Source organism: Eleutherodactylus coqui, chromosome 1 (genome assembly GCF_035609145.1).
Source record: "Eleutherodactylus coqui strain aEleCoq1 chromosome 1, aEleCoq1.hap1, whole genome shotgun sequence".
In the NCBI taxonomy this organism is placed as follows: domain Eukaryota; kingdom Metazoa; phylum Chordata; class Amphibia; order Anura; family Eleutherodactylidae; genus Eleutherodactylus; species Eleutherodactylus coqui.
This window is the reverse complement of record NC_089837.1, coordinates 299,181,952-299,204,212: the sequence shown is the minus strand read 5'-3', so window position 1 is coordinate 299,204,212 and position 22,261 is coordinate 299,181,952. Positions and strand designations below refer to the sequence as shown.

The following is a 22,261-nucleotide window of genomic DNA, read 5'->3' as shown; positions in this document are numbered from 1 at the left end:
TTGCAGAAGACCCGGACTGCGCAAGCGCGGCTAATTTGGCCATCGGAGGGCGAAAATTAGTCGGCACCATGGAGACGAGGACGCCAGCAACGGAGCAGGTAAGTATAAAACTTTTTATAACTTCTGTATGGCTCATAATTAATGCACAATGTATATTACAAAGTGCATTATTATGGCCATACAGAAGTGTATAGACCCACTTGCTGCCGCGGGACAACCCCTTTAAATGATGCTGCGATTTTAAATGGACCAAGAGTGGCAACATTAATTCTGCAGACATGTTTGCCAGTAGAAAGTACTGGATTGGAGCCAAAGGGGTAGGGCAGCTACCATTAACTAGGAGGTGCAGGATGTGACATAGCCAATATGAGGCCATCCCTAACCTGCATTGATACCGATGCAATCATACTAGGCAGTTATTGTGCTTCCAGCTTACTGATCTACAGAATAGTCATGTACATGTAAGTGGCAAAACGAGGCCAAAACACTGCGGAGTTTGGTTTGAATTTAAAAAAGAAAAATAAACTTGAGAGCAAAGCAGTTACACTGGGAGAACCCTCACTCTGTGCAGATGGTAACCTTCACACAGTACAGCAAAGCTAATCACTGTTATTCTGTACACACAGACCAATATTGTAAACCCCAAGGACGCAGCCCTTTTTTTCCCCCATTTTCGTTCCCCCCCCCCTTCCCTTAAAAAAATAAATAAATAAAAAATCATAACGCTTATTTATCTATCGCTATCTGAGGGCTTGTTTTTTGCAGGACGAGTTGCATTTTTCAATGATACTATATAATGTGCCATATAATGTACTGAAAAACCTAAAACAAAAAAACTTTTGTGGCGTGAAGTGTGGAAAAAAACATTCCACCATCTTTCGATGCGTCTTGTTTCTACGGAGTACACACTGCAACAAAAATGACACGATAACTTTAGTCTATCGGTCAGTAGGATTACTACCATACCAATTTTATATACTTTGGGGGTTTTTTTTGCTGTACTAATTCATTTATTTTTTCATTATTTTCTGCCACCATCTTCTGGCAGCTATAATTTTTTTATTTTTCCGACCACATAGCTGTGCAAGGGCCTTTTTTTTTCTGGATGTCCTGTAGTTTCGATTGGCACCATTTTGGAGTACATACAACTTTTTGATTGCTTTTCATTACATTTTTTCTTGGAAACCGTGTGACCAAAAAAAAGCGCAATTCTGGGGGTGTTTATCTTTTTTTCTTATGATCTTCACCGTGTGGAGTAAATAATGCATTACTTTGTTAGATCGGACTTTTATGGGAGCAGTGATACCAAATATGTTTTGGGGTTTTATCATTTAGATTCTTTGATTGGCAAAAGGTTTTTTTTTTAACTTTTATTAAGTTTTATTTCTTTTTTGGAAGAATAAAACTTTTTGTAAGTAATTTTTACAGTTCTTTTTAGTCCCCATAGGGGAAAAGTACTTATGATGGTTTGATTACTCCTGCAGTATGATGTAATGACACAGCATTACATTATACTGCGATCTGACAGACAATCTATTAAGCCATACCGCAGGCATGACTTGATAAGCAATCTGCAATGGCAGCCCCATGACCTTGAGAGGGCCGCCAGCTGCCATGGCACCCCACGATCTCATCGCAGGGGGCAGGGCAGTATCCCCAAACATTGCTCAAGACATTTAAATGCTGCTGTCAGAATTGATGGCAGCATTTAAAGGGTTAACAGCTCTGATTAGTGGCGTTATTTATTGGAGCTGTGGTGGGCAACTGTTTGCTATAAGAAACAGCCGACACCTGCGTTGTATGAAGCGAGATTGACCCTCGATCCCCCTTCATACATACCCTGATCCTGCAGAACGTAACTGTACGCCCTGTAGCGTTATGGGGTTAAAGAAACCATGTGAAGAACAAACAAGCCAGAATGAGAGTCTTTATTATTCACACTTACAGTTCATATGACATGCCACCATGGTCCATGAATTCATTTACATTGCTCTGTAAAGGACACAAAATCAATCAATTCAGAAACATTGTCTACAATTACTTCCAATGTCAGGTGTTAACACTTCGGGCTGTGGAGATAGACAAAAAGCCAGTTATAAAGAGCGTTATCTCCCAGAACATCTTACGTATACATGCAGTCTTCATGAACATTTAAGCTCTAAGAAATATTATTGAAGTATGAAGTCAACCATGGAACACTATTTGTAAGCAGCTGCTATGACTGTGCATACAGGGGTAAATGTCAATCACTGATAGCTCCGCCCATTGGACTGTTCAGCTCAGAATGTACAGAGAGATAAAGGAATAAAATACAAGTTATACTCTTTCCCCATAAACTATATATCCGTCCGCTCAGCTCCTCCTGCTCTATAACATCATGTTCCAGTTGCCCGGTTCCCTTTAAAGGGGCTTTCTAAAATTTTAAGGACAAGGGATAGGAAAAAATAAATAAAATTAAAAAAAAATTATATCTATCTATCTATCTATCTATATATACACACACACACACACACACACACACACACAATCTTGGTCAGTCTGCATGATGTGGTGGGTAGAGGCAGCACAGCCAGCCTCCGTGACTCAGAGCTCAGATTCAGAGTCAAACTTCAAAAGCAGGTTTTTTTCTGAAATGCTGTTCCCTTTATCGCCCCGAGAGAAGGGCCAGCCTCACACAGGTCACACTTTGGCGCATCCATGTATTCGGTTGTAAAGCAGTGATGTCAGCGGCCGCCATGTAATACTACATTTCCTCTGTAAAATCACTAATACAGGTGTGATTTCCCAGCAATCACCGGCTGGATAACACAGATCCAGATCCTCCTTTCCACATAAAGCCAGTGACGGGACTCTGGCGCTACACTGTAACAGATCGTCTACGCTAAGTAGCCGCGCAGTGACGGGACTCTGGCGCTACACTGTAACAGATCGTCTACGCTAAGTAGCCGCGCAGTGACGGGACTCTGGCGCTACACTGTAACAGATCGTCTACGCTAAGTAGCCGCGCAGTGACGGGACTCTGGCGCTACACTGTAACAGATCGTCTACGCTAAGTAGCCGCGCAGTGACGGGACTCTGGCGCTACACTGTAACAGATCGTCTACGCTAAGTAGCCGCGCAGTGACGGGACTCTGGCGCTACACTGTAACAGATCGTCTACGCTAAGTAGCCGCGCAGTGACGGGACTCTGGCGCTACACTGTAACAGATCGTCTACGCTAAGTAGCCGCGCAGTGACGGGACTCTGGCGCTACACTGTAACAGATCGTCTACGCTAAGTAGCCGCGCAGTGACGGGACTCTGGCGCTACACTGTAACAGATCGTCTACGCTAAGTAGCCGCGCAGTGACGGGACTCTGGCGCTACACTGTAACAGATCGTCTACGCTAAGTAGCCGCGCAGTGACGGGACTCTGGCGCTACACTGTAACAGATCGTCTACGCTAAGTAGCCGCGCAGTGACGGGACTCTGGCGCTACACTGTAACAGATCGTCTACGCTAAGTAGCCGCGCAGTGACGGGACTCTGGCGCTACACTGTAACAGATCGTCTACGCTAAGTAGCCGCGCAGTGACGGGACTCTGGCGCTACACTGTAACAGATCGTCTACGCTAAGTAGCCGCGCAGTGACGGGACTCTGGCGCTACACTGTAACAGATCGTCTACGCTAAGTAGCCGCGCAGTGACGGGACTCTGGCGCTACACTGTAACAGATCGTCTACGCTAAGTAGCCGCGCAGTGACGGGACTCTGGCGCTACACTGTAACAGATCGTCTACGCTAAGTAGCCGCGCAGTGACGGGACTCTGGCGCTACACTGTAACAGATCGTCTACGCTAAGTAGCCGCGCAGTGACGGGACTCTGGCGCTACACTGTAACAGATCGTCTACGCTAAGTAGCCGCGCAGTGACGGGACTCTGGCGCTACACTGTAACAGATCGTCTACGCTAAGTAGCCGCGCAGTGACGGGACTCTGGCGCTACACTGTAACAGATCGTCTACGCTAAGTAGCCGCGCAGTGACGGGACTCTGGCGCTACACTGTAACAGATCGTCTACGCTAAGTAGCCGCGCAGTGACGGGACTCTGGCGCTACACTGTAACAGATCGTCTACGCTAAGTAGCCGCGCAGTGACGGGACTCTGGCGCTACACTGTAACAGATCGTCTACGCTAAGTAGCCGCGCAGTGACGGGACTCTGGCGCTACACTGTAACAGATCGTCTACGCTAAGTAGCCGCGCAGTGACGGGACTCTGGCGCTACACTGTAACAGATCGTCTACGCTAAGTAGCCGCGCAGTGACGGGACTCTGGCGCTACACTGTAACAGATCGTCTACGCTAAGTAGCCGCGCAGTGACGGGACTCTGGCGCTACACTGTAACAGATCGTCTACGCTAAGTAGCCGCGCAGTGACGGGACTCTGGCGCTACACTGTAACAGATCGTCTACGCTAAGTAGCCGCGCAGTGACGGGACTCTGGCGCTACACTGTAACAGATCGTCTACGCTAAGTAGCCGCGCAGTGACGGGACTCTGGCGCTACACTGTAACAGATCGTCTACGCTAAGTAGCCGCGCAGTGACGGGACTCTGGCGCTACACTGTAACAGATCGTCTACGCTAAGTAGCCGCGCAGTGACGGGACTCTGGCGCTACACTGTAACAGATCGTCTACGCTAAGTAGCCGCGCAGTGACGGGACTCTGGCGCTACACTGTAACAGATCGTCTACGCTAAGTAGCCGCGCAGTGACGGGACTCTGGCGCTACACTGTAACAGATCGTCTACGCTAAGTAGCCGCGCAGTGACGGGACTCTGGCGCTACACTGTAACAGATCGTCTACGCTAAGTAGCCGCGCAGTGACGGGACTCTGGCGCTACACTGTAACAGATCGTCTACGCTAAGTAGCCGCGCAGTGACGGGACTCTGGCGCTACACTGTAACAGATCGTCTACGCTAAGTAGCCGCGCAGTGACGGGACTCTGGCGCTACACTGTAACAGATCGTCTACGCTAAGTAGCCGCGCAGTGACGGGACTCTGGCGCTACACTGTAACAGATCGTCTACGCTAAGTAGCCGCGCAGTGACGGGACTCTGGCGCTACACTGTAACAGATCGTCTACGCTAAGTAGCCGCGCAGTGACGGGACTCTGGCGCTACACTGTAACAGATCGTCTACGCTAAGTAGCCGCGCAGTGACGGGACTCTGGCGCTACACTGTAACAGATCGTCTACGCTAAGTAGCCGCGCAGTGACGGGACTCTGGCGCTACACTGTAACAGATCGTCTACGCTAAGTAGCCGCGCAGTGACGGGACTCTGGCGCTACACTGTAACAGATAGTCTACGCTAAGTAGCCGCGCAGTGACGGGACTCTGGCGCTACACTGTAACAGATCGTCTACGGTAAGTAGCCACGCAGTGACGGGACTCTGGCGCTACACTGTAACAGATCGTCTACGGCAAGTAGTGGTGAGCCCGGGGGTACAAGCAGGCACATGGCCGCTCGATGCCTCTTCTCCCCCGAGTACATGTTACTAAGTACCGGACAGTCTCCGTGCTGCCGGCGAATGTGACAGGCGGAGGACACGGCATTACTGACAGCTTTGTGCCGTCTGCTCTGGCCACACGCGGCGGCTCCGGCTGCGAGCAGCTCCTCACGCGGAAGCCGGGACGTTCTAGAAGCCGGAGCGGCGGTTGCCGGGCAGCAGTTAGGCCGCCATTCTCAGACTGCAGCGTAGCTTCTGCTCACCCCGTCCTCCAATTCATCGTCCGAGATGGCATCTTCCGGCTGGTCCAGGTCTATATCGAACACGCCCGCCATGGCTTCGGACGTTCCGTATCTCCCCGCACCGCGGTTCGGTACCCCGTTCCCCCGCCTCATGGGCTCCAACACACAGCCGCCATCACCGGACGTTGAAGCGCAGCGGCGCCCCCGTACGACTCTACTTCCCGGGTCTCCTGCGTGCGCGTTCCCGCCACACTCAGAGATGGGGGTCAGCGGCTTGCACATGCGCAGAGGCGACCGCTAGTGCGCACAGCCTGGCCGCGGGAGAGGGGAGAATGTATTGTGGCTAATACGACAAATAAACCCGCATAGCCCTCTGCTGTGCTGCCTCGCGGGCTAGCTGTCCTGCTGCAATGCTGAGAGTCAACGTGAAATTGGCGTTTAGAGGCTTCGCCAAAATGGCTCCTTGGCTGCAGACAAGAGCTCTTATTCTTCTCCCCCTAGGAACAAGAGGAGCTGCAGACAGTTTAAACGGCTCTGGTGTGTACTGTCCATAGAGGCTACTAGGGAACTAATGACGGCGCTGCTAGTTAGTGGAGCCGTGTGATGTCCGCCTGCTGATGGGACTTGCTGCTGTCAGGTAGGTTCTTCTCTTCCACTTACTGTCCTCTTCTAGATCTGTGCTCTTGTTATTCTCCTGCAATCCCACTCCGGGTTCTGACACCTCTGTCTGCCGGCATGTGACATGAGCCACAAGTCTAAGCAATATATAGGAATTCTATTAGTTTTCTGCAGAAAAAAGTTGCAAATGTTTGTGCACAACTATTTTGTGTATAAATTTGCAACTTTTTCCCCATTTGCTGCTCTTGTGGCCTTTTTACAAAACTATGTGGGGCTTAGTGTATGGCTGCGGGGCTGTTCTCTATGGGCGTTTAATAAACGCTCTACATACGTAATTACTTATGTGCAATGTCGCTAAGCAACAGAATGAGAAATAAAAAAGTCAGACTGCACATAACCGCGTGCGTGAGATATGCTGTCATGCGCAGCAAAAAATCCCTATACCCGGTGATAGACTGGCTTACACAGCAGTAAAACACAGTATTAGTGTATCTTGACTCCACCAGGAACTCCTGGCGGAGTCAAGATTGACAGGGGGGTTACGCCCCCTGATGCTGATTGGCTGCACAGCAGGCTGGAAAACTAGGTCCTGGAAGGGCACTAAAAGCAGCTGGGGAAAAAAAATCAGCTGGCCGTGGTGCAAACGGAGAAACAGTAATACCTATGTCTCTGGCGCTGGCAATGTCCGCTCTGTGACTGCCCCCCCCTCCCCCACTGACATTTGTCGGCCGCCGACGGGACTGTCAGCTCCGTGCCCAGCGCTCGGGCACTGACATTTGCCGCCCTCACTGCCACAGGGACTGTGAGATGTGTGGCTCCCGCTCCATCGCTAACAGCTAGCGGCCTGAGCGCTTCTGTTTCGCCCCAGGGAAAGCCGCATCTGGTGGGGTGGGGGGGAAGCATACTACTATCTCTTCCCCCGGCCTGTCGGATCCCTGCATCCAACGGTATGCTACAGCTAAATCTGCGGGGGGTTGGGAGCGGGGTGGAGGTGGCTATTGTCGAGCGCTGATGGTGGCGCTGTTAAATCCGCAACAGGATATTTTGCCCTCAGTGCTAGCACCATTAGCCGCGTTGTGTGTTGCTGGGCAAGGTTTTCCGTTTGCACAACTGCCAGCTGCATGTTTTTTGCGCCTGCTTTCAGTGCCCATCCAGGACCTAGTTTTCCAGCCTGCTGTGCAGCCAATCGGCATCAGTCACCCCCCTGTCAATCTTGACTCCACCAGGAGTTCCTGGTGGCGTCAAGATACACTAATACCGTAAAACACTGTTAGGCCACTCTCACACATGAACATGGCAAGGCGCTGGGATTTAAATCGCAGAGCTCTGCCGCAATTTTACTTTTGCTTTCGGCCGCAGCTGATGGGGTGCGCTAAAACGGTGTGTTTTAGCGCACCCCATTATTGTGATGGGTGATGAGGTTTGCTAAACGGACAACTATAGAACATGCTGAGCTCGAAAATTGCAGCGCTGAAGAGTGCTGTCCAGCGCATTGAATGTCTGCGAGGCACCATTGATTTCAATGGGAGCATTATACCGCTGTAATGCAGCTGATCCATGAGGGGAGGTGAAAATACTCACCTAAGTCCTCCCCGATGTCCCGTACAAATGAGCAATGGGGCCTGGAATTTATTCCGTAGTACCCCTAAATCCAACGGGTGTTCCCTGCATTACAGGCCTTGCCATGTGTCCTTTAAGTAGATTATGGCCACAAGGGGTATGGTTCTGAACACGGGACAAACAGGGGTATCCATTTTGGGGTGAAGGTCTTTATTCCTATGTGTGCTGTATAAAAAAAACAGTTTTTAAATTGATACAACTTCCAAAAAAATAAAAATTGTAATTTTTTTTCCTACTGCTTTGCTTAGATTTATTCAAAAATTGTAGGGTAAAAGTACGCAGTACACCCCTAGATGAATTCGTTAAGGGGTCTAGTTTTCAAAATGAGGTCCTTTGTGGAGGTTCTCTGTCGTTTTGGCCGCTCAAGGGCTCTACAAGTGGGCAATGGGGCCTAAATCACCTTCATGCTAAATTTCTTTTCTGAAAGCCACCGACTACTCCTTTCATTTTGGGCTCCGTTGTGCATCCAGACATAAGATTAGCGAAAAGGATGTGAAAAGAACTGATATGGAGGCGCAACACTCTAAGCTACTAGAAGATGTAGATCAAAGTCCAATGTGTGATGGTGAAAGCACTTCTTTTTTATTATTTTTTCAGAAATTAAAAACCAGCAATGGAATACGCGTTTCGGTGAAGAACCCCTTCGTCAGTTCGGCTGGATAAGACAACAGAATGCCTAGGGGTGACACGATTCCAAAGATGTATAGAATGTGTCGGAGGTCCTGTGTGCAGGAGGACAGGGGAGAAAAAAAATGCTTTAAAGAAGGGGTTCTTCCCCGAAACGCGTATTCCATTGCTGGTTTTTAATTTCTGAAAAAATAATAAAAAAGAAGTGCTTTCACCATCACACATTGGACTTTGATCTACATCTTCTAGTAGCTTAGAGTGTTGCGCCTCCATACCAGTTCTTTTCACATCCTTTTCGCTACACTTACGCCCACACTGGTGGAGCGTCATCTGGTTGGCAGCACCTCCACCATTCAAAATACTCAATCATTGAAAACTCTTTGTACTCCATAAATATTCCACTACCCTCACTGGGTCTTGCTCCACCCTCCTTTTTTATTTCTTTTACAGACATAAGATTAGGGCCACAATGGGTATGTCTCTGAATACGGGACAAACAGGGGTATCCATTTTGGGGTGCAAGTCTTCATTCATGTGTGTGCTGTACAAAAAAAGTAGTTTTTAAAACGACAGAATTGCCAAAAAAACGAAAAAAATTTTCCTTTTGCTTTGCTTGAACTCACTCAAAAACTGTGGGGTCAAAATGGGCAGTACACCCCTAGATAAAATCGTTAAGGGGTCTAGTTTTCAATATTTGCAAAAATATGACATTTTATTTTTTCTCCTCTAAATTGAATTAATTCCTGAAAAAAAAACTGGTGGGGTCAAAATACTCATGACGCCACTCAGTGACTACATTAAGGGGTGTAGTTTTAAAATGGGGTCATTTGGGGGGGTGTATTATTCTGACACTCATGAGCCTTTGCAAACTTGGCTTGGTGCAGGAAAACAAAGTGTTCCTCAAAATGCTGAAAAGTAATGCTAAATTTGTACATCCTATAAATGGTAAAAAAAAAAAAACACAAAAGTTTTTTAAGTGTGCATTCAGAATAAAGTAAATAGATGGAATATATATCTTAGCAAAAGTTTGTACAGTATGTTTGATCATATTTGAGATATTACAGTTGAAAATGTGAAAAAAATTACAATTTCTTTCAAAATTTTTCCAATATTGGTACTTTTAATAAATATACACAAATTATATCTGTCTCTTTTTACAACCAAAATGAAGTAGAACATGTGGCGATAAAACAATGTCAGAATCACTTGGGTATTGCGGATGCTCGCGGGGAATGATACTATATTTTACACCTATACGAGATAGAGGCAATATGAGTTATCTTCTTTGCACTAGTTTCTCATTCCATCCAGGTCCAACGAAAGATGTTTTTTGTGTGAGATAGAGATGCTGCTTAACCCATTTATTATTGGTACTCAATGACGTATTTCTGCAGTTACTCTATATTATGTCGCGTCCCAAATTCGTTGGACTCCCCATGATCGTCGATGTTTTATGTACTCTGCACCGTGTAATTGTAATTGCAATTGTTGTCCTGTTATTACCTAAAAACCTCAATAAAATTTGATTTTCAAAAAAAAAAAAATAATCACTTGGGTATGTAAAGCCTTTACGGAGTTATGCTACGTTGAACGACACATGTCAGATTTCCAAAATTTGGCTCCGTCACTAAGGCGCAAACAGGCTTCGTCACTAAGGGGTTAATGCCTGGAGAAAATGAACGGTGAACGAAAATATAATTTATTGTTCATCACCTGATGTCGTTCATTTTCGCTTGTTTGAACGATAATCGTTCCGCGTAAAAGAGCTTTAACACCACATAGTCTGAATTCTGCCGCCATAAGTAAGTATGATGGCATGCCTAGCTGTAAGTCCGGCACCTAGGCACTGGCAGTTATAGTGTGGTAGAAGTCTTCATGACTCTTCCGTACCTCTAATGCCTCCCTCACACAGACGTTCAGCAAATTTTACCTTCGCTTTCGTCCGACAGCAGAGTTTAGCATACCTCCTCATTGCTGAGGTGCGCTAAACGGGCAAAATAGAACAGACTCCACTCGAAAATCGTGGAGCTATAAAGTGCTGCAATCCAGCGGCTGTCTGAAAGGCTCTATTGAAAACAATGGGAGTGTTATATCGCGATTAGCGCGGCGCAGTAAAAAGCGCCTGTGTGAGGGAGGCCTACATGGAGTTTGTGCACATGATGTAGAAACCCAATATAACCGCCACGTGTGACTGTAAGCAATGGGTAGGCGCACATGGGTGTATTGTCCACGGCGGATATGTGGCAAAATGTACAAACTGCAGATATTCCAGGCAGTCCTGCTGTGGCTTTCACCTCATTTGAGGGGATAAAATGCGTGGTGGAAATCCACAGCCTAAATTGACATGCTGCGTATTTAAAACTCGTACCGCAGATCAATTTATGCAGCAGATTTTTTTCCGTAGTGTGTATGAGATTTTTTAAAATTTATGTATTGTCTGCAGGCATGTCCACAACATTTACGCTACGTGTGAGCCTCAATGCGGTTCATTCACGTGGGACCAGAATCAGCAGGGGTCCCAGCAGGCAGACCCACACAATCGTAATTATCCCTTATCCTGTGAATTGGGGGATAATGTTCTATCTTGGCACAACCCCTTTCAGTTTTCCAAAACTACGGTTAGGCTAGTTCCACACAGGCGATCGCGATTTTGCTGCGAGAAAATCGCATCAAAGGTACATCTTTATTCACTGTGATTTGTGAGTGTCAGCAATGCTTTTTTTGGGGAATAATATTGCATCAGTGCCACCCGCAATAAAATCACGCAGTTTTTTTTATTGCAAAAGTCAATGGGACTTTGTAACGTTAAAATCGCATCACTGTGCACGTTTGTAGCGTTGCGATGCGATAAAAAGATTAAAAATTTTTTTTACATCGCAGAAAGATAGAGCGAGCCACTATTTATTATCCCCTCGATATCGCATCAGTGAAAACATCGCAGATGCGATTGAAACAGTTGTAAATCATTGGTTTCATATTCTGCTTTTTTACTGCCTGTCGCAGCAGGCAAAAATTGTACGATTTTCTCACCCGTGTGCAACTACCCTTAGAATACTGTGGCGCACCTTTTACGTTTCTTGTGTCTTCCTTCTGCAGGTAGCAGCTGGATCCTGCAGACATGTCTCTCATTACAGTACAGTTGGGACAGTGTGGCAACCAAATTGGCTACGAACTCTTTGATGTCATTTGTAATGATTTGCACAGCAATGGACTGTGTCCTCAGAAGGAGAATGGACTGTATCAGGCCGCATCCAAGGAGAGATTCTTCGATGAGCATAAATCTGGAGGTAAGACACTTAACCCCTTAGTAACCACCCTATAGTGTTTTTACGTCCTGCAGCTGCAGGACGTGTATGGAGGGAGATTGTGCTGCAACATCCCTCCATACATCGCAGGTGTCAGCTGTTTCTTACAGCTGACACTCACAGGCAACAGTCCCGACAAGCTGCACGACCGATTGGGGCTGTTAACCCTTTAAATCCCCCTGTTAATTCTGACAGCAGCATGTAAATCCCCCAACCCACACGGCTTCCCCCGTACGATGAGATCGCAGGGAGCTGTGCGGGTGTCAGGGCAGCTGAGGGCTTTCTGAAAGGCCCCAGGACTGTCTTGGCAGTATGCCTATCAAGCCATCCCCGTGGGCTGGCTTGATAGACTGTCTGTCAGATTGTAGTATGATGTAATGCTATGGTCCCCTAGGAGGACTAAAAGAAAATGTAAAATTAAGAACAATAAAGTTTTACTAATTATTTAAAAAGAAAAGCTTTTGCCATATTTACAGTAAAAGAATTTGAACAATAAAACAAAAATACATATTTGTCAATGGAAAAATAAAAAAAAGTTATTCTGCTCAAAAGATGGCAAGTAGTGCAGCAAAACAAAAATATATATGTTTGGTATCGTAGTAACCATAGTGAACCATAGAATAAAGTTATGTAATTTTTGCTGCAGTTTGTGCGCCGTAGAAACAAGATGCACCAAAAGATGGCGGAATGTCTTTTTTTTTTTTTTTTTCCATTTCTCTTCAAATTTTTAAAAGTTTTTCAGCACTTTATATTGTACATTAAATGGCACCATTGAAAAATACAACTCGTCCCGCAAAAAACAAGCCCTCATACAGTTAGATTGATGATTAAATAAAGGAGTTACAATTTTTTAAGAGGGAGGAACAAATGAAAATAGAAAAAAACAAAAAAACTTGGTCACTGAGGGGTTAAAAGCTGTGGCTATCTTTATTTTACTGTAGTGTAATTTTTATTTGTTACTTTTCTAGACTTTGTAAGCCGGGCAGTGCTTCTTGACATGGAGCCCAAAGTAATTTCTCAAACTTTATCAATGGCTGCCAATTCTCATAAATGGAGGTATAGTGAGAAGTCACAATTTTCCCAGAAGCAGGGATCTGGGAACAACTGGGCAAACGGGTAAGGAGTATTTATTGCAGGTTACATTTGGATTCCTTTTTAATTGGAGTGTTACATGGAACATATTTTGTTTCTTCTGGGTGTTCCCTGCTGTTATTGTGCCCTTTCAGGAGTAGACTGTAGAAATCGTTTCCATTTCAATCTTTCTATGGTGCAAACAGAATCCTGATCAAGATGGGAACATTTCCTTGTATGTGGTGGCTGGGACTACTGAAACATCCCAACTGGCTACGCTACACTGTTTCCTGAACTCCCATTCACTTCTGTGTGAGTCAGAAACACTGCATAAGGGCTCCTGAACACGGCAGAGCGGAATCTGGCCCTGGGAGCAGCGGTGTCTGCGTGACCTGGTACTTTCAGTTTTCACCTGGGCTGTGGATGGTCTGCATGGCAAGCCGCCGGACATGCGCAATACCGATATATATATATTTTTTATTTATTTATTTTTAAACTACTGCTTTTCTCATGTCATCGCCTAATGATGACGCAGAATCCACAAACTTTCCACAAGGTCATTGCGGAAGGGCCACGGATCGGACGTCTTCCATTGACTTCAAAGAAAAGGCGTCCACACTGAATCCGTGGAAAACGAAGCATGCTGCAATTTTATTTATTTGCAATTAATGCAATTTTCTTCCACAAGTTTGCAGGAAGAATCCTATTTTCCATAGCATACTCTGGGCGCTATTTGTTATGGATCTGCTGTGCGGACGCCTCCCACGGATTCCGCAGCAAATATCTGGCCATGGGGCCAAAGCCCTTAAGCAGACTGTTCGTCTGTTTCTGTACTCCCAGCCACCACATACAGCTCACTCTCTTCTTTCTTTTTTTTTTTAAAATCAATGGATTCTATTCTCTGCGTATTGCACGCGCAAGTTTTGCGTGCGCAAATAGGTTTGTGTGAATCTAGCCTAAATTAAGTTAGTATTCCGTATGTAGTCAGTCTTATCCCTTCTCCATCTGCTATTTTCTTTCTTTTAAAGAGAAGCGGTGCAGGTTTATTTATGGCAGTACCACAATTGTAAATTTCTGACAAATGCATGCCTGCCTCTGGAAGTACACCGATGTCCATTACGAAAGTAACAGACCTAGTGGCTGATGCATCAAAGCAGTGAGTGAATACGACCTCCTGTCCACGGGCGATATTTCACTGCGTTAATCCACACACAGTGGAAAGCGCAGCCCAATGTACTCGAGCGGAATATTTCAGTGATCTATCACTAGTGTATAAAAATCGCGACTTTTCCCCGGCGTCATCCTGACGGCATACCTGGAGGTTGCACCTTGACCTTGTAGGGACAGGATGCAAGAGACTTCAAAAGGCTCCTCCCGCCTCCCATTCTCCAGTGCTTCCTGTCCCTACAGGGACATGCAAGAGGAGCTCCCTCCAGGGAGCCGCAGGATGACAGCTGGGGGACGGTCCACAGGGCTGCTTCCCCCCTCACCTCTCTTCCAAGCAGGCTGACAGGAGGGCTGACGGTCCACAGGGCTGCTTCCCTTCTCATCCCCCTTCGGGTGTCAGCGCGGTCCGGGAGTACGGCGGGCCATAGGTCTGACCGCCTGGGATTCACCACCGCAGCGGCGGACCAGAGGTCCTTGAGACCCCTCCTTCCCTTTTCCAGAGCTCTATGCAGCAGTTTTCACCCGGGGAGAGCGGCCGGCCACAGGCTCAGATGCCTCTCTCCTCCAGGCATGACGGCGCGCGACATCGGGGGGCGGAGCCAATGACGCAGTGACGTCAGATGCCATCGGCAGAGCCCGGAAGTGGCGGGAGATTTAAAAATGGAGACCCCCCGGCAAGCTTCCACTGACAGCACACCTTCAGAGAAGGATTTATCTGTCTATCTGGTTCTGTCTACGCTATCTGGCATCATGACTACAAAGGAATCAGAGATGGAAGCCCTGCAAACTGTAAGTGTGACTTGTTGCAGGGATAATATGCTCAGGGATTTAGCATTGTGTGGGGGGTTTTTCCCTTATGTGCATGCATATATCTTTGCAGGACAGGGAATCCACCCGGTCTAAACAGGACCTTAAGAAAAGACACAGGAAATGCGCCCTGTGTCTTAAAAAACTGGACGAGGCGTATAAAAAGCCGCTATGCCCTGATTGTACCTCCAAGATCCTTACGGATGAACAGGCTGCATTTAGGGAAGATATTAGATCCCTGGTTAGAGAGGAGGTCCGGGCATCGATTTCCAGTCTCCCCCCCCCCCCCCCCCAGCTCAGCGGGAAAGAAGGGCCGCTAAAAGGTCTAGCCACATACCGCTAACGAGCTCAGAGTCTGAACAATCCCTGGGCGACCTTTCAGATGGTGAACTCTTCGACCGTCCCCCTGACGCCAAGGATGAGAATAAAAAATACTATTTCTCATCTGGGGACCTGGATGACCTGATCAAAGCAGTCAGGGATACTATGAAGGTCGAGGATGTGGTCGAGCCAAGATCCATACAGGACGACATGTTCGGCGGGCTCAGACCAAGGAACCGCCTCGTCTTTCCGGTAAATGATACCCTGAAAAAAGTAATCACGGACGAATGGGCTTGCGCAGACAAACACCTCTATTTATCCCGCGAGTATAAAGAGAGACTGCGTTTCGCGGAGGAAGACGTGAGCATCTACGAGGATGTTCCTAAGGTGGACGCACAGGTAGCCAGAATGGCCAAAAAGACAGCCCTACCGTTCGAGGACTCCTCTCACCTTAAAGACCCGATGGACAACAGGGTAGACGCCTTGATGAAACGGGCCTGGCAAACAACGGCCTATATGCTGGAGTCCAATATTGCATCGACTCCTGTGGCAAGGTCAATGTTCCTCTGGTTAGGCGAACTCGACGACCAGATCAAACAGAAGGCCCCTAGAGACGCGTTACTGGAATGCATGCCTCTACTAAGATCAGCAACAGGCTTCCTGGCAGACGCATCTGCCGAATCTATGAGGCTGGCGGCCAGAAGCGCCGCATTGTCTAACATGGCCAGGCGGGAAGTCTGGCTGAAAACGTGGAAGGCAGATACGGCATCTAAAGGAAGGCTGTGTAACATTCCTTTTCATGGCCAGCACATCTTTGACGCGGACTTGGAGGAGATCCTTAAAAAGGCTACCGACAAGACCCACAGTTTTCCGGACCAGGCGAGAACGGGATTTCCCCACAAACGTCAGCCATCCTTCAAGCCATACCGGGGCAAAGGAAAGACGGGGCGCTGGTCCTACCCCAAAGGAGGCAGGGGTAAGACAAAAACAACCCCTTCCCCCCGTAGAAGAGTACCAGGTGGGGGGCAGACTACTGAATTTTTCCCGGGAATGGCAGGAGATTACAGATAACCCGTGGCCCTGCAGCTCATAGCCCAAGGGTACAGAATAGAATTCTTCACCCGGCCCTCTAATAACTTCAGAGTCACCCCCACGCATTTCCCCGCCCTGCAGGATATCTTTAAAATCGAAATTTCTAAGCTGCTACAAATGGGGGCGGTAGTTCGGGTCCCTGCAGTAGAGCAGGGCTTGGGATTCTACTCGCCCCTATTCCTGATCAAGAAACCAAACGGCAGTTTCCGGATGATCCTTAATCTGAAGGGCCTGAACAAATTTATTACCTACAAAAGGTTTAAGATGGAAACCGTCAGGTCTGCAGTAACTCTGATCAAAATAGGGGACTTTATGAGTACTGTCGATCTAAAGGATGCATACTACCACGTCCCAGTCCTGCCGGAACATCACAAGTACCTGCGGTTTGCCATCAGGATAGGCAGCCGTGTACGCCATTTTCAATTCCAGTGCCTACCTTTCGGCATTTCAGCGGCACCCAGGATATTTTCTAAAATAGTGGCAGAGATGGTGGCGCATCTCCATGTAGCAGGCATAAACATCATCCCATACCTGGACGATTTCCTGGTAATTGCATCCTCGCCAAAGATCCTCAAAGAGGATACCAGCCGAGTCATCTCCCTATTTCAGAGACTGGGGTGGATAGTTAACTTCCCTAAATCTAGTCTTTTCCCCAAAATGCGAAAGACCTTCCTGGGGTACAGATAGACTCAGTGTCGCAGACCTTGTCTTTGCCTCCACCCAGGCAGGAAAGCCTTAGACTGGCAGCACAGAAATGCGGCCAGAAGAAGCAAGTAACGATTAGGGACGCAATGAGGCTTCTGGGCCCCATGACCTCCTGTATCGGCATTATTCCTTGGGCCCAAGCGCACTCAAGAACGCTACAGAGAGCCATCCTGGGCAACTGGGACGGGGCAACAACCTCTCTGGACAGCAGAATGCCCATGTCATCATCTGTCACAGGGTCCCTCCGCTGGTGGCGGTCAACTGACAATCTAGAAGCAGAGTCCCCATGGGTGGCAGAGCCCTTCATCTCCGTAGTCACTGACGCAAGCCAGTCTGGCTGGGGAGCGCAAGTGGGGCAGCCTTTGCTCCAGGGCGAATGGGGTCCAACGTTGTTTGCCCAGACCTCAAATTTCAGAGAACTTAGGGCCATCTGGGAGGCGCTTTGTAGAGCTCGGGATATCCTAAAGAAGAGATATGTTGAGATCTTCTCTGATAATGTGACCGCCATTTCACTTATTCGCCACCAGCGAGGCACCAGAAATTTTCACCTGCTGAAATTAACAGCCCGGATCTTCCAATGGGCCGAGACCACGGTACAGTCCCTGACAGCGGTCCATCTCAAAGGGTCCCAGAACCTGACAGCCGACTTCCTCAGTCGAAGACACCTAGACCCCGGGGAATGGTCTCTGAATCAAGAGGAATTTCGTCTTATTACAGAAACCTGGGGCAGTCCACAGGTGGACCTGTTCGCGAGCAGCAAAAATTCAAAATGCCCTGCCTACTTTTCCCTAGATCCGAGGGACAGGGCCGAGGGGTTAGACGCTTTTTCCCAGAGTTGGGACTTCAGTCTGGTGCATGCCTTCCCCCCCCCCCCCCCCCCCCTCATACCCCTGATCCCGAGAGTTCTTCAAAAGGTCCAGCAAAGCAGCAAAGCCATATCACTCTGATCCTAATCGCCCCATATTGGGAAAAACGGGCATGGTTTCCAGTACTCCTAAAACTCGCCATCACGGAGCCAATCCGCCTTCCACCCAGGAAGGATCTCCTAGCACTATCACGACTCTACTCCTGTCTCTCAAACCTGTGACCTCAGCTATTTTTAACAAAATCTGGAAAAAATTCTCCTGGAGGGGGCTGGAAGTCTCCAATCTTGACAATTCAGTGGCGGAGATTTTGGACTTCCTCCAGGAGGGTCTAGATAAAAACCTGAGACCAGGGACCCTGAAAGTACAGGTATCAGCGCTCTCGGCCATTCTAGACCAACCCTTAGCGGATCATAGACTGATCCGCAGGTTCATGAAAGCGGCAGAAAGAATGAGGCCAGTTAGCCGTAGTATGGTCCCCCCATGGGACCTAAACCTAGTTCTCCAAAATCTCTGCAAAGACCCCTTCGAGCCTATCGATCACATACCAATTAGGTTCCTCACCTTTAAAACCGTGTTTCTGGTAGCTATCACAACAGTGAGGCGCGTAAGCGAGCTCCAGGCCCTATCCTGTAAAACGGTAGTCCCCAACCTTTTTGGCACCAGGGACCGGCTTCAAGCAAGACCATTTTTACAAGGCCCGGCAGGGTTGGGCGGGACGTGGGCTAGGCTTTGGTTATATGGGGCGGGGTTATGAAGGGGTTGGAGTTTAGTGCATTCTTATTTAATTATGACATTTAGAATGTCCTGGAAGTACCCCCCCCCCCCCCCAGTAATAGACAGCCCCCATCCCTCAGTAATTAGCAGGCCCCCAGTAATAAGCAGCCCCTCCCAGTAATAAGCAGCCCCCCGGCCCAGTAATAGACAGGTCCCCCCCCAGTAATAGGCGGCATCCCCTCCCCCCAGTAATAGGCTGCATCCCCTCCCCCCAGTAATAAGCAGCCCCCCCCCCCCAGTAATAAGCAGCCCCCCCCCCCCCCCCCCCCCCCCCCCGCCAGTAACCAACACCCCCAGTAAAATCACAGAGGTGAGGGGAAAAAACAAAGACATTATTCACAGAAAAAGCCAAAGATACAATACCTGAAGGTCGCCATAGGCACGATCGCCATAAGGCAGGCACAATCGCTGTAGGGCAGGCGCAATGGCCGTAAGCCCTGGAGATATGCAGTCAGCCAGACAATAAAGTGGAGGAGCAGCTTGTTCTTGGCAGGCTAATATGCAGTCACCCACTCAACCCAGCCCAGATTGGGGAGGAGTGACTGCATATACTAATAGCCTGCACATGTGAACAATACCAAAGATGCCAGCCATAGATGAATGGTGACCCACCATACAGGATATCAACCCTCACTGATATGACAGAGGGTTGCCCTGTATCTCTAAAGTGGGCCACACTGGCTGACATCTTGGGCTCCCCCCACCAACTAGCAAAACTACATACAAAAGTACTAATGCATACTAATAAAATGTGGGTGTTGGTACTGCATTTTGGCCAAAACGCATAGGCTGACGGGCTGTGTCGAGGCCACACCGTGTCGGTCAGTACCTACGCTAACTCACTATAAATTACATAAAATCACAGAGGTGAGAAAAACAAAGACATTATTCACAGAAAAAGCCAAAAATACAATACCTGAAGGTCTGCAAAGCAGACACGGTCGCCATAGGCACGATCGCCATAAGGCAGGCACAATCGCCATCGGCACAATCGCCGTAGGGCAGGCGCAATGGCCGTAAGCCCTGGAGATATGCAGTCAGCCAGACAATAAGCAGGTCCCCCCAGCCAGTAATAAGCAGGTCCCCCCTAGTAATAGGCAGCCCCTTCCCCTGTAATAAGTAGCCCCCACCCCCGCAGTAATAACCAGCCCCCCCAGTAATAGGCAGCCCCTTCCCCTGTAATAAGTAGCCCCCCCCCCCCCCCCCCCAGTAATCAGCCTCCCCAGTAAGCAACCCCCCCCAGTAATAAGCAGGTCCCCCCCAGTAATAGGCAGCCCCCCCAGTAGTAAGTGCCCCCCCCAAATTAATAAGCCCCCCGTAATAGGCAGCCCCTCCCCTGTAATAGGTAGCCCCCCCCCCCAGTAATCAGCCGCTTCCCCTGTAATAAGCAGCCCCCCCAGTAAGCAACCCCCCAGTAATAAGCAGGTCCCACCCCCAGTAATAAACCCCCCCCCCCCGTAGTAAGTAGCCCCCCCCCCCCCCAGTAATAACCAGCCCCCCCCCCCCAGTAATAGGCAGCCCCCCGTAATAGGCAGTCCCTCCCACCCCGTATACTTACCTCCTCCCTGCTGTCGCTCTCTGTCTGCTTGCCCTGACGTCAGTGTGCAGCCCTGAACGCTTTCTCCCCGAGTCCTCTCCTGCGGAACTAATGAGCAGGGAGCAGGGGACTCGGATCCTGGCTGCACACACGTCCGTGTGTGCGCCGGGATCAGCGCGATTACCACCAGGGAGCTGCGGCGCCCCCGCTGGTAATCGCTTCAGTGGTCAGCGGTGTCGGCACTTATGTTTAGAGCAAAAGTTCCCGGCGGTGCCGCGGACCGGCGCTAAACACCCAACGGCCCGGTCCGCGGCCCGGTGGTTGGGGACCCCTGCTGTAAAACACCTTACCTACTAGTCCAGGACGATAAGGTCATACTAAAAACAGACCCCTTTTTTCTTCCGAAGGTAGCCTCAAAATTCCACAGACAGCAAGAAATTATTCTCCCATCTTTCTGTCAAAATCCCAAAAATGATAGGGAAAGAGATTACCATAGCCTGGATGTAAGGAGGGCCATTCTATGCTACTTAGAGCAGACATCATCCTTTAGGAAGGCTGACTGTCTTTTTGTTCAATTCCAGGGGTCGGGCAGAGGAAGAGCGGCTTCTAGGAGGTCCATTAGCCGCTGGATAAAATCCACCATCCAGCAGGCCTACTCTTCCTGCAACAGACCTATCCCGGAAGGACTCAAGGCCCATTCAACCTGGGCAGTATCCTGCTCCTGGGCAGAGAGGGCTATGGCGACGCCTGACCAAATTTGCAAGGCAGCCACATGGTCCAACCTGCACACGTTCACTAAACATTACAGGCTGAATACGGACCTCTCCTCCGATCTCTCGTTCAGGAGAAAGGTCTTGCTAGCAGTGGTCCCTCCCTAATGAGACAATCTGGTATACTCCAGGTATGCCGTGAGGATGACGCCGGGGAAAAGGAGTGAATTTCTTACAGAAAATTCCATTTTTCCAAGCCATCCTGACGGCACGTATTTCCCTTTCAAAATTCACACGTTTATGCGGGCACGAATCTGTAGCCCGGAAGCTCCTATGTCGGACATTCTTTTTATGCGGAAAATTTGTGCATAGTATCCTTTGTTTAAGTCCGGGTAAGCTACCCTTTCTTGCTTATGTTCAAATGGAATTAACCATGTTATTTTTGTTTTGGAGCAAATAAATATCTTCCTTGGTTAACCACGACATGTCCATGTAAGTAATTTAGAAGGCACTGGAGAATGGGAGGCGGGAGGAGCCTTTTGAAGTCTCTTGCTTCCTGTCCCTACAAGGTCAAGGTGCAACCTCCAGGTATGCCGTCAGGATGACTCGGAGAAAAGGAATTTTTGGTAAGAAATTCACTCCTTTCCGCGATGAACCTATAATAATGATAGGTGAGATAATGCTCCCCTGCGGCGGAAATACGCAGTGGTGTATCGCAACGCCCGTGGACAGCCGGCATTAAGAGGTGGCCACTCACCTGCACAGCTCTTTTCATTCACTTTTATGAGAGCCATGTCTAAAGTGTTTTTGATCTGTTTGCATGACTCCTATAGAAATTAAATGACCCTTCTTCTGAAGATTAGATGCAGGTCATACCTCTGGGACCGGCATCTATCATACATTTCAATCTCTGCCCCCCCTCACCTGATTGCCTGATATGTGTATTGCAGTCACTTCTATGCAGTGCAGTCTCCTGCCTAATATTTAATAGGCACCATCTTGATGTTCTTTTCACTTTTCTGTGCTATCAGCACGGCATTAGCTATTAGAGGTTGTGCCCTCTCTGTCTTCTGGGGACCGTTATCCTTATTTTCTATATTCACCTAAATAAGCTACAGGCCATAAGTATACAGTTAGGAGGATGAACTGTAACTCCTACTATACCTGTGTGACAGTAGCAATGTGATAATTATCAGTAACTGTTAGTGTGTGTGTGTGTGTCTCTCATTCTAGGCAGTTTCTCTGGTAGAGTCCCATGTAATACGGTAGCATGAAATAGAATAAGACATTGACTAGAAACTGAACACATAACCCC

The 22,261-nt window shown here is 48.3% G+C and overlaps 2 protein-coding genes across 3 annotated transcripts in view; one reads left to right on the top strand and one right to left on the bottom strand.

Moving 5' to 3' along the window:
• Positions 1–6,007, bottom strand: part of RPS6KB1 (ribosomal protein S6 kinase B1) — a 41,866-nt gene extending 35,859 nt beyond the window's left edge. Inside the window, exons 1-2 of one of the 2 annotated variants that reach the window (XM_066574552.1) lie at positions 5,748–6,007; positions 1,946–1,992 (exon numbers count right to left, since the gene is read on the bottom strand). In XM_066574552.1, coding sequence (XP_066430649.1) covers positions 1,946–1,992; positions 5,748–5,879 — 179 coding nt within the window. In that variant the 5' untranslated portion in view covers positions 5,880–6,007. The remainder of the gene's footprint in view (positions 1–1,945; positions 1,993–5,747) is intronic. The other variant, XM_066574545.1, reaches the window with a different exon arrangement.
• A 13-nt stretch (positions 6,008–6,020) lies between these two features.
• The window catches only part of TUBD1 (tubulin delta 1), a 45,315-nt gene continuing 29,074 nt past the window's right edge, over positions 6,021–22,261 (top strand). The window contains exons 1-3 of the mRNA XM_066574561.1: positions 6,021–6,367; positions 11,692–11,878; positions 12,865–13,012. Coding sequence (XP_066430658.1) covers positions 11,710–11,878; positions 12,865–13,012 — 317 coding nt within the window. The 5' untranslated portion in view covers positions 6,021–6,367; positions 11,692–11,709. The remainder of the gene's footprint in view (positions 6,368–11,691; positions 11,879–12,864; positions 13,013–22,261) is intronic.